The 12387-nt window shown below is 39.1% G+C and overlaps 1 protein-coding gene and 1 pseudogene across 2 annotated transcripts in view; one reads left to right on the top strand and one right to left on the bottom strand.

The window, feature by feature from the left end:
- Nucleotides 1–12387, bottom strand: part of KIF11 (kinesin family member 11) — a 65210-nt gene that overhangs the window by 3123 nt on the left and 49700 nt on the right. The window contains exons 18-21 of the mRNA XM_033224521.1: nucleotides 8717–8996; nucleotides 5680–5902; nucleotides 2288–2439; nucleotides 1748–1864 (exon numbers count right to left, since the gene is read on the bottom strand). Of these exons, the coding sequence (XP_033080412.1) occupies nucleotides 1748–1864; nucleotides 2288–2439; nucleotides 5680–5902; nucleotides 8717–8996 (772 nt within the window). The remainder of the gene's footprint in view (nucleotides 1–1747; nucleotides 1865–2287; nucleotides 2440–5679; nucleotides 5903–8716; nucleotides 8997–12387) is intronic.
- On the top strand, nucleotides 2624–5127 carry LOC117091767 (annotated as a pseudogene). The gene has a single exon (XR_004440519.1). The product of XR_004440519.1 is annotated as a deoxyuridine 5'-triphosphate nucleotidohydrolase, mitochondrial-like (transcript).

Below are 12387 nucleotides of genomic sequence, written 5' to 3'. Positions count from 1 at the left end.
TACTCGGGAGGCTGAGGCAGGAGAATCGCTTGAACCCGGAAGGCGGAGGTTGCAGTGAGCCAAGATCATGCAATTGTACTCCAGCCTGGGCAACAAGAGGGAAACTCCGTCTCAAAAACAAAAACAAAAGCAGGTACAAGCAGTCAGGCGCAGTGGTTCATGCCTGTAATCCTAGCACTTTGGGAGGCTGAGGTGGGACGGCTGCTTGAGGCCAAGAGTTCGAGACCAATCTGGCCAACATATCAAGACCCTCTCCATATATTAAAAAAAGAAAGGTACAAGCATATGCATCTCAGAGGTAGTACTTCAACTATAAATATAGATACCAATGTCCTATGTAAGGAAATTTTTCCTTCACACACCCTGTCTAGGCTTGTACCTTCAAGGAAAAAGTACTTTGAGGAAAAGATACCAGCACTTTACAGAGCCTCACTTGGAAGTTGTATTTCACTGGAATCCTCCTAATTACTTAACCATAGAGAACATTAAGGGCTGGTGACATTTATTGTGTACTCAGTCATCAATGTTGAGATGAATCATAAACCAACTATGTTCTCAACAGCGTTAAAAAGTGGGGAGGAGAGGCCAGGTGCAGTGGCTCACACCTGTAATCCCAGCACTATGGGAGGCCGAGGCCGAGGCAGGTAGATCACCTTAGGTTGGGGGTTCAAGACCAGCCTGACCAACATGGAGAAACCCCGTCTCTACTAAAAAAAAAAAAAATACAAAATTAGCCAGGCATGGTGGCGCATGCCTGTAATCCTGGCTACTCGGGAGGCTGAGGCAGGAGAATTGCTTGAACCCAGGAGGCAGAGGTTGCGGTGAGCCAAGATTGTGCTATTGCACTCCAGCCTGGGCAACAAGAGCGAAACTCCATCTCAAAAAAAAAAGAAAAGAAAAAAAATGGGTAGAGGGTTGGGCACAGTGGCTCACGCCTATAATCCCAGCACTATGGGAGGCCGAGGAGGGTGGATCACTTGAGGTCAGGAGTTTGAGACCAGCCTGGCCCACATAGTGAAACCCTATCTCTACTAAAAATACAAAAAAATTAGCCAGGTGTGGTGGTGTACGCCTGTGATCCTAGCTACCCAGGAGGCTGAGTCAGGAGAATCACTTGAACTCAGGAGGTGGAGGCTGAGTGAGTCGAGATTGTGCCACTCCACTTCAGCCTGGGTGACTCAGTCTCAAAAAAAAAAAAAAAAAAAAAAGTGGGTAGGAGAGGTCACAGGATTTAATTACATTGGATTAGAGCAGGCAAGGTGCTCAGGAAACATGGGGTAACAGTTTACAAGAGAAGAGCCTCAGGCAGGGGAAATCACTAATATAACCTAAGCAGTCTCCAGTCTCTCAATCTTTTCAATCACTTTGCCTTCAAAGTCTGATTATGGGCAGAGATAGGTTCCAAGACTTACATGTCAAAGGTAGAAGGAAGAGAAATGACTGCTCTCAGTGTCCGAGTATATAGGAAGCAGAAAAGGAATAAATACAATAGCTAAAGACTATCAGCTAAGGATGTAGAGTAAGTCAAATTCTGCCTTCATTTATTCTACAGAAAACCCCTTATCAATATCAGATTTTTGTAAATAATTCAAATCATAAGCCTTAACAAGCCATCCTAAGGAATAACTGAAAGGTTTTTGTTGTTCTACTCACCACAAATAATGCCTTTATACTGAATAGTAAATGAATGACTTACATCAGATACGGAAGTCATCAGATACGGAAGGGTTATCTGATTATGATATACCTGGAAAAATGGAACCCCGCCAATTGATGAACAATCCACACCGGCATCTACAGATGGCTCTTGACTTAGAGGTTCTTCGGTATACTGCCCCAGAACTGCCTTTTCTATATCCACATCCTAAAAGAAGAAACTGGATGAGTGACTAAGTCCAAGGGCTTAAAAGTCATCGCAAGAGTAACGGTAGTTTTCTTCTTTGAATATTAACACAATGCCCATGGTATAATATGAAAGTGAAATCTCAACAAAATTATTAGAAAGTCTATAAATTAATGAAAATAATTCCTAATATATTTTTATAGAGAGTAGAGGTTCCTATATAACAATGTTACTAAGCACAATATTAAATATTGGCAATTAGTATCTACTAGCATAATTTAAAAACTAGTAAGATTAAAAGAAATAAGCCTAAGGGCTAGGCCTATCATTAATGAGAGGCAGGGTAAGATTAAGGAGTGAAAAGTAAAATTCCTCACATGAAGTCAACCACATCAAGAGTTCACAAGAGAGTTCTATTATAAAATTATGATCCTTTAAATTTACCGGAATTGTCTCTTCTTTGTTGTTTTCTGAAGAGTTTAGCATCATTAACAGCTCAGGCTGTTTCCTTTTCAACTGATCAAGGAGATGTTCACGTGGTTCGGTTCTTACCAGTGTTGATGGGTATAAATAATTTTTCCTCTGTGGTGTCGTACCTTTAATGGACATTAGATAAGAGGTAACAATTAAAGTATGAGATGTAAATATTTTTAAAAAGTACTAAAACTTCCTAATCAATCTTGTCTTCTAAAAATATAAAATATAAAAGTATAATTGCCATATGAGAGGATCAGTCTTGCTACCTGTCAGGCAGACATTGTTTGCAACTAACAATATTTTCTAATTTGACAATAGATTTTACTATTTTCAAGATTCATCCTACTCTCTAAAACATGAAGTTTACCATCTCTGAGGATATATAAAAGATGTGTTATAAGCTCTAAAAGGAGTTGTAGTGTTCTGAAAAAAATGGCAGCGTTATTGGAATGAGCAGATTTCCCAACATGGTTACTTTGATAGGAGTAATCATTTCACTATAAATGTGGTGTGGTGGTTAAATATTAACCAGTTATATATATACTATGTTGCCCAGGCTGGTCTTGAACTCGTGGGTTCAAACGATCCTCCTGCCTTGGCCTCCCAAAGTGCTGGGATTACAGGCGTGAGCCACCGCAGCAGGCCCCCAGTTATATTTATCTGTAATGAGCTCATACTCTCGTAATTTACAAAAGTACTTGCCTTTTCACTCAACATTTACATTCCTAACTTCATTGAAAAGTAGACAGTAAATCTTACAGGTCTCTTGGGGAAAAAATAAACCAACATTCTATGTAGCACCATCCCCTTTTAACAATTGGTTTTTAAATTTAAAAAAAAAGTTTTGTGATATAATTGACATACCATAAAACACTCATTTTATGTGGACAATTCAGTGGATTTTAGTGAGTTTACAAGGTATGCAACCATCACCACAATCCAATGAAGAACCCAATTATCTGTGCTATGTAAAACAGCTTGTGGCTCTCCTTGCTCGCCTTCTGGCTTTGCCATGCCCTGCTCTGGAAAGACACCCGCCATTTCACCCAGTAAGCGGCCCTGGCCTGCAGGAGGGCGGCATGCAGCTCTGCTTTGCCCGGCTCTCCGAGCACGCCACGGCCCCCACCCGGGGCTCCGCGCGGGCCGCGGGCTACAACCTGTACAGTGCCTATGATTACACAATACCACCTATGGAGAAAGCTCTTGTGAAAATGGACATTCAGATAGCGCTGCCTTCTGGGTGTTATGGAAGAGTAGCTCCACGGTCAGGCTTGGCTGCAAAACACTTTATTGATGTAGGAGCTGGTGTCATAGGTGAAGATTATAGAGGAAATGTTGGTGTTGTACTGTTTAACTTTGGCAAAGAAAAGTTTGAAGTCAAAAAGGGTGATTGAACTGCACAGCTCATTTGCAAACAGATTTTTTATCCAGAAATAGAAGAAGTTCAAGCTTTGGATGACACCGAAAGGGGTTCAGGAGGTTTTGGTTCCACTGGAAAGGATTAAAATTTATACCAAGAACAGAAAACGAGAAGTCATGCCTTTTTCTTAAAAAGAAAAAAAAAAGTTTTTGCGTAAAGTGTTTTGGTGTTTTGCACTTCTATAAACTTACTAGCTTCACCTTCGAAAAGTACTGCATTTTTAATTTTTTTTTTTTATGGTCAAGGAAAAGATCATAAAAAAATAAAACACAAAGTTTTTCTTTGTGTTTGGATCAAAAAGAAACTTTGTTTTTCTGCAATTGATGGTTGTATGTAAATCTGCTTTGTGGTGACCTGATGTAAAGTGTCTTCTTAAAATCAAATGTACATAAATTACAGATTAAAAAAAAAAAAACCTGCATTTAACTCAAATGATACCTCTTCAGCAACTTATTTTGCTTTGTTTTAAATCTTAAGCAATATTTTGTATTCAGTAAACTTAAATTCTTTCACAAGGTACAAAATCTTGCATAAGCTGAACTAAAAGAAATTAAAATGAAAAGGAGAGATTAAAGGTATTCCTTGTTCTTCCTTCTCTTCACTAGTTTAAAAACTTTTTAATCTTAAGATTCTTTGTGATGAGGGTGAGAAAAGAATCCTCAGTTTATTTTTCCACTATTAATCTTTTTTTTGATAAATCCTCTATTGACTGGGTAGAGGTATGTTTGTGAAAGACATGTAACTTGGGGATTTGTTACCTTTGGTTTGTTCCCCTGAATTTCATCTCATCAGGCAAATTGTACTAGTTGTAGCTATGAGTTTCCCTAAGTGAAGTAGCAATAGGCTATAATCGAGAAAATATGCCATTTTAGGGATAAGATAAATGAAATTATACTTTGGCCACCAGTTTTTTCTGTCTCTCATACATAAGCAGCACTTCATTGCAGATACGGGACTGATTCTGTGGCTTAGCTTGATTAACATCTTTTGGAAGTTTCTGCTAGTGTGCTTTCCTTTCTTTACTATGTTTCTCAAATTCCTTTGTGTCAGGATTTTTGGTGTCACTTAGGTTTTGTCCATCAGATTCTATGAGACACCAGGCGTTGTTTTGAGGATGTGGGTTATATACATGGAGTGCTTCTGGAACTATCAGTTTGCTTGGCCACCCAGTTTGTGGAAGCACAGGCAAGACTGTTCTTTTCTGATGATTCTCCAGGCCATTTAATACCCTGCAATGTATTCGTCCATCTGTGGGTCACAGTTCATTAGTGAGTCATGAAATCAACTCCCTGGGACATAGCCACCATTTTTGCGTACTGGGTGGGGCTATAAATTATTTCTGTTGTCAATAAAATTGAAATGTTTTGCTGCTAAAAAAAAAAAAAAACAGCTTGTTACATCTCTTCCATGAAGACCTCCCTGAATCATTACAGCCTACAATGATCTTTGACATATCTGATCTCTCAAAATGTTGATTCCTAAATGCCAGTGGTCCACAGTGATCCCTGATCTCTTAAAACAGGGATTCCTAAATGGCAATAGTCTATGACAAAATGAGAGGAACACAGAACAAAATGCACAATGTAGTAAACTTTGCATTAAACTAGATTTAGTTAGTTATGTCTCTCCAATATTTGTGGTATTAAAATGTCCTTTTACAAACAGTGCTTGGTTTGTATTTGTTTTAAAAATATCCCCTATTAACAAAGTCAGTTCCCTGAATGTATGTGAAATTTTACTGAATTGTGATACCACCTGTATCATGATACTTGATTAAAACTATTTTAAGGTTCCAGTTTTCCCATTTTGAGTTGATTACAGTGAGATGGTAAATTCCTGTCAGGCAATGGCAGGATCTAATTTTTCTGAACATCTGACACTACATAGAGTTGAATTCAACTTCAAAAAATTTAACAATTCTGTTTCTCTTTTAAAGTACCTGTTGGGATATCCAGTTTCAGATCCTGTTCCAGAAAGCAATTGAGCTTAGTCAAACCAATTTTTATGGTTTCATTAAGTTCTAGATTTTGTGCTATCAATTTTTCTTCATCAATAGTCATCTGATCAAGAAAAACGTTATGCTGCCTCTCATGAGCTGCCTTATGTCCATTTGATTTCTCAGTGATGTCTGAACTTGAAGCCTCACAACATTGGTTTACAACCTGTAAATGATGCAAACAAGTGTTTATTACTAAAATTAAAGTTGCCAGTGTTTTATTCAGTATCATATTTTCCCTTACCTTTTCCATAAAATTTTTTTTTTTTTTGAGACAAGTCTCACTCTGTTGCCCAGGCTGGAGTGCAGTGGCATGACTAGGGCTCACTACAGCCTTGACATCCCAGGCTCAAGCCAGGTAGCCTCCCAGGTAGCTGGGACTACAGGCATGTCTGGCTAATTTATGTATTTTTTTGAAGAGATGGGGTTTCACCATGTTGCCCAAGCTGGTCTCAAACTCCTGGGGTCAAGCAATCTGCCCACCTTGGCCTCCAAAGATTACAGGCATGAGCCACCACGCCTGGCCTTCAGTAATAAGATTTTAAAACACATACAAAAGTAGAGAGAACAGTATAATTAATCCCCTCGTATTCATTACCCAGCTTCAACATTTACCAACAAGTAGAGTACAAACATTTACCAACAGGACTGACCACTTAACTCCTCCACAAACCCAGGATTATTTTGAAACAACCTGTATCATTTCATCCATTTACTTCAGCATGTATCTCTAAGAGGTAAGAGCACTTTAAGACCACTATCACATCTGAAAATGTTAACACTGATTCCTTCCTATCAAATGTCTAGTCCATGTTCAACTTCACTAGTTGTCTCAAATGTCTGTTACAATTGCTTTGTTTGAACCAGAATTCACCACTAGATTTGTTTTATAGGTCTTAAGTCGGTGACTATATAATTCATCATCCAAATTGGAAACCTTTTAGAGTGAAAGGGCCCATTCTTAATAATCATTCGAATACAACTTCAACAAGGACTGCCTCAGGCAAACTAAGACTTAAGGACCACTAGTCTTAAGTCTCTTTTGGTCTACAGGTTATCTTTTCTCCTACTTTTTTCCCTTGGAAAAAAACCTGTTGCTTAAGACATGAGGTCTTTACCCTATTGAACATCACAAATTCTGGATTTGGTCAACTGCATTTCTATGCTTTATTTTCTACAACCTGGCTAGACCTAAAGGCTTGATTTAATTCAGATTTAATTTTCTAGCAAGAATATTTCATAGGTAGTACTGCAAACACAAAATGTTTTGCTGGGTCTCTCATGTTAAGATTTATCAGTGAGTTCAGGTATGGTTAGCCTATTAATTATAAAGTTGCCCATCAGCTTTTGATCAAATGGTTTAAGCCATCATTAATATCCACAGGGGTTATTTTATTAAGAGTTGCATACTGGTGATATATTCTATCATTTCTTCTCCATTTTATTAGCTTAGAGTCTAATGAAAAACTTTTCATTACCCTGCTAAACCAAGATATGGAAAGACAGATGGATGCTATATTGTTTTTTAGGATGCTATATTGTTTCTTCTTATTTACCCATTTTCAGGACAATGTGTTGCTTCCCTGGCATGATCCAAAGAAGACCTATGAAATTTTTATGAGTTCCTAAGTTTTAATATATTTGATGTGTTTTATCCTTTATGGCCATTATTCTTTTTGATGCTCAAATTATACCACCTTTGAACATGGGGAGGTTGGCTACTAAGACCTTTTGACAACCTTGAGACGGAGTCTCTCTCTGCCGCCCAGGCTGGAGTTGCAGTGGCCGGATCTCAGCTCACTGCAAGCTCCGCCTCCTGGGTTTACGCCATTCTCCTGCCTCAGCCTCCCAAGTAGCTAGGACTACAGGCGCCTGCCACCTCGCCCGGCTAGTTTTTTGTATTTTTTAGTAGAGACAGGGTTTCACTGTGTTAGCCAGGATGGTCTCGATCTCCTGACCTCGTGATCTGCCCGTCTCGGCCTCCCAAAGTGCTAGGATTACAGGCTTGAGCCACTGCGCCCAGCCCCTCAGAAATCTTTAACAGCTTTCTTACTTTCTGGTATGACAAGATCTCTAGGGTCATATATTGTACATTTCCTATCGCAAATCTGAAATTAGCTATTTGTATACAAACTCTAGTTCCCTTTAGTGAAAACAGCTTATATAGATTAAAATTTTTAATTCTTTGTACCTACTTCCTGTTAGTAAAATCCTTCTAATGCAAAGAAAGAAAAAACCAAGTTACAAAGGGCTCATGCAAGTATTAAGTTTAAGCAAATCCATAAACCTATCAAGTATCCTTTGGTTACCAGAACAATAACCTAAATACTTAATAATAGGTTTGAATGTACTTGGAGAAAAGTAAAAAGCATAGATAGGCCAGGTGCAGTGGCTCATGCCTGTAATCCCAGCACTTTGGGAGGCCGAGGCGGGTAGATCAAAAGGTCAGGAGTTCGAGACCAGCCTGGCCAACATAGTGAAACACCGTCTCTACTAAAAATACAAGAAAAGTAGCCGGTGTGGTGGCGGGTGCCTGCAATCCCAACTACTTGGGAGGCTGAGGCAGGATAATTGCTTGAACCTGGGAGGCGGATGTTGCAGTGAGCTGAGATCATGCCATTGCATACCAGCCTGGACAATGGAGCGAGACTCCATCTCAAAAAAAAAAAAAAAGCATATATAAGTGGAAGGTATTACATATCAAAAGACAGGCTGCCCTTCTTCGAAGAAACTACTAAGTCAGAAACCAAGGATAAATACAGGAAAGAAACTGTACAAATGTTAAATTAATTCCAAGATCGAGAAGACATATACCAAAGCACAAAACAAGATCATGTATAAGCATACCAAATATTATACTTAAAAGTTTAAGTCATTATAGCTTGAAATATCATTTTTTTGAAATCTATTCTCAGCCAAGAATATTTAATTTTCTGATTATTATTCTCCCCAAAGTAAGTTCTAGTTACAAAGTTATTACCTCCAATAAGTTCTGAAGTTCCTGTTGCCTTTCATTTAAGGAAGATACCCAGTGTTCAGAAAAATAAACTGTTCTTGTGTTCAGAGACTCACATCGCTGTTCAGTCTCCTGAGATATTTTTTCCAGGTTGCCATTGAGTTTATCAGAGTGTTTTACAGACTCTTCAACCAATTTTGTACCTTCTTGGTTAAAATTTCTGAGTTCCTGTGACAAGCCATCAGAATCAGCACAAAATTTTTGACTATGAAAAGTCATTTTGTTGACTATATCCTTAGATTTCCTATAGGAAAAGAGAATGACACTGTTGAAATGGGGAATTAAGACTCAAAGGATATATAACTTCCCAAGATCACTCACCTCTTAAGTGGCAGATCTGAACGTGGGCAGTCTGGCTCCAGGGCCCGTGATCTTAATAAATCTACATTGAGAATGGATGCCTTGGCCACTGTCTTTTCACAGCATTGCCACTAAATGACCTTTGAAAGGATCATCTTTGCTCATGAAACCTTTCATAGCCCTCCTCCAGTTACGATGCTTTCAAAATCTGTCTGCTTGTTTTATTCCTCTTACTAAGCAATGTTACTTCAGGGCATCTACTACAGCCTCTTGTCTAGTCCCTAAATTGGACAATCAGTCATTTATTCTGTTATGAAGCAGTTTCCCTTGCCTAGTATATAAAACAAATCACAAACATTACAAATGTTGTGTTTAAATTAGCTATAAAGCTTTCTAATAATTAAAATAAAATTATATTGGGGTGTGACAAATTATATATATAGAACAATATAACATAAACTTGATATAAAATTAATGTTAGTTAGACATACATTTAAAATTCATTGATAATTTCCCTCTTTGTAAGTTTCCCTATAATAGCATTCCAAGTTATCTTACAGGACAAGATTTAAACCTTGTGGAATGAAGTGACTCTCTATTACCACTAGATGGTACACCACGTGGGTAAACCAAGTGAGTCAGCAAAGATGTTGAAAACCAAACCTACAAATGAAAGTCATAATGATTGAAAAAAGGGCAAGGCACAGTGGCTCACACCTGTAATCCCAGCACTTTGGGAGGCCAAGGCAGGCGGATCACCTGAGGTCAGGAGTTAGAGACCAGTCTGGCCAATATGGTGAAGCCCTGTCTCTATTAAAAATACAATAAATTAGCCATGCGTGGTAGTGGGTGCCTGTAATCTCAGCTACTTGGGAGAGAGTGAGGCAGGAGAATTGCTTGACCCTGGGAGGCAGAGGTTGCAGTGAGCCAAGATTGTGTCATTGTACTTCAGCCTGGGCAACAGAGCGAGACTCTGTCTCAAAACAAAACAAAACCTCACAACTTAATGGGAAGATGAGATTGAGTTAAAAGTATTACAAGCCATGACAATAAATGCCAAGTGCAGTTATGTTCAGTGTGTATATAAACATCACCTAGATTCCTGAGTGATGAATACAAAAGTCCCTAGACCATACTAGGAAACACTGGTGTAGACAATAAATGTCAGGAAAGCAGGAAAAATGATTTGCATGGGCCTTAAGAAACTATATCACATTTTTCTTCCTACTTCAACCCTACTCTAGTATTTCCTCCAAAGCTATGGAATGGCCTAGAAATCCATCAGTCTAGATACCAGGAATAAAAAGTAGGAAATACTTTTTTGATTCAGCATATAGGAAGAGTTCACAATGGAACACGCTATACTTAACAGGATCAAAAACAGGGTTGAAAAACAAATGATAGAAGTTAGGTAGGGATATATAAATGCTAGAGTTTTAGAACAGCACTGCTCAATAGAAGTATAATAGGAGCCACATATGCAATTAAAAATTTTTGGCCAGACGCAGTGGCTCACACCTGTAATCCCAGCACTTTGGGAGGCCGAGGCAGGCAATCACAAGGTCCAGAGTTTGAGATCAGCCTGGCCAACATGGTGAAACCCCATCTCTACTAAAAATACAAAAATTAGCCTGGCGTGGTGACGAGTGCCTGTAATCTCAGCCACTCGGAAGGCTGAGGCAGGAGAATTGCTTGAACCTGGGAGGCAGAGGTTGCAGTGAGCCAAGATTGCACCACTGTACTCCAGCCTGGGCGACAGACCAAAGATTCCCTCTCAAAAAAAAAAAAAAACAAAACAAAAAAACTAGTAGATACATTAAAAAAGAAAATAGATCCAAGTAACAATGTATTAGGTGTTTATTGCATATACAAACACCTAAGTAAAATATATGAAAATAATGACAAATACCAAAGACTCCCTCTCAAAAAAAAAAAAAATAAATCTAATAGATACATTAAAAAAGAAAATAGATAAAGCAATCCAAGTAACAATCTATTAGGTGTTTATTGCATATATAAACACCTAAGTAAAATATATGAAAATAATGACAAATGGGAAAGAGGAAACAGGAATATACTATTATAATGTCCTTTCACTACACATGAAATGGCAAATTATTTGATAATGGATTCAAATTATCTTAAAATGTATACTTTAGCCGGGCGCGTTGGCTCACGCCTGTAATCCCAGCACTTTGGGAGGCCGAGATGGGTGGATCATGAGGTCAGGAGATTGAGACCATCCTGGCTAACACGGTGAAACCCCATCTCTACTAAAAATACAAAAATTAGCCGGGTGCAGTGGCAGGTGCCTGTAGTCCCAGCTACATGGGAGGCTGAGGCAGGAGAATGGTGTGAACCCGGAAGGCGGAGCTTGCAGTGAGTGGAGATCGCGCCACTGCACTCCAGCCTGGGTGACAGAGCAAGACTCCATCTCAAAAAAAAAAAAAGTATATTTCAAATCCTAGAAATACTACTAAAAAGGGAAAATTTAAAAAGTATAAATAAGACAATGGAAGAGAAAAAATAAAAACATAAAAAGTGCTCAATTTAAATGAGGAAAGGCAGCTGGGTGCAGTGGCTCACACCTATAATCCCAGCACTTTGGGAGGCCAGGGCAGGTAAATCACTTGAGGTCAGGAGTTTGAAACCAGCCTGGCCAACATGGTGAAACCCCATCTCTAGTAAAAAAACAAAAATTAGCTGGGCATGGTGGTGTGTGCCTATAGCCCCAGCTACTCAGGAGGCTGAGGCAGGAGAATTGCTTGAACCCAGGAGGCAGAGGTTGCAGTGAGCCAAGATTGTACCACTGTACTCCAGCCTGGGCCATACAGCAAGACTCTGTCTCAAATAAATAAATTAAACATCATAGATTATAAATTTGATGAAAAAGCAAGACCCAACTATATGCTATCTATAAGAAACCCACTTTAAATATAAAGACTTAGACCGGGCACGGTGGCTCATGCCTGTAATCCCAGCACTTTGCGAGGCGGATCACGAGGTGATCAAGACCATCCTGACTAACACAGTGAAACCCCATCTCTACTAAAAATACAAAAAAATTAGCCAGGCGTGGTGGCAGGCGCCTGTAGTCCCAACTACTCAGGAGGCTGAGGCAGGAGAATGGCGTGAACTCAGGAGGCGGAGCTTGCAGCAAGGGAGACAGTGCCACTGCACTCCAGCCTGGGCGACAGAGCGAGACTCTGTCTGAAAAAAAAAAAAGACTTAGACCAAAAATAAAGAGATGGAGAAGGATACATCATACAAATAGCAATCAAAGGAAAGCTGGAGAACCTGTATTCATTTCAGACAAAGCAGACTTCAGAACAAGA

Source organism: Trachypithecus francoisi, unplaced genomic scaffold, assembly GCF_009764315.1.
Source record: "Trachypithecus francoisi isolate TF-2019V2 unplaced genomic scaffold, Tfra_2.0 Contig01436, whole genome shotgun sequence".
In the NCBI taxonomy this organism is placed as follows: domain Eukaryota; kingdom Metazoa; phylum Chordata; class Mammalia; order Primates; family Cercopithecidae; genus Trachypithecus; species Trachypithecus francoisi.
Note: the sequence above shows the minus strand (reverse complement) of the source record. Positions and strands in the feature narration are given on the sequence as shown.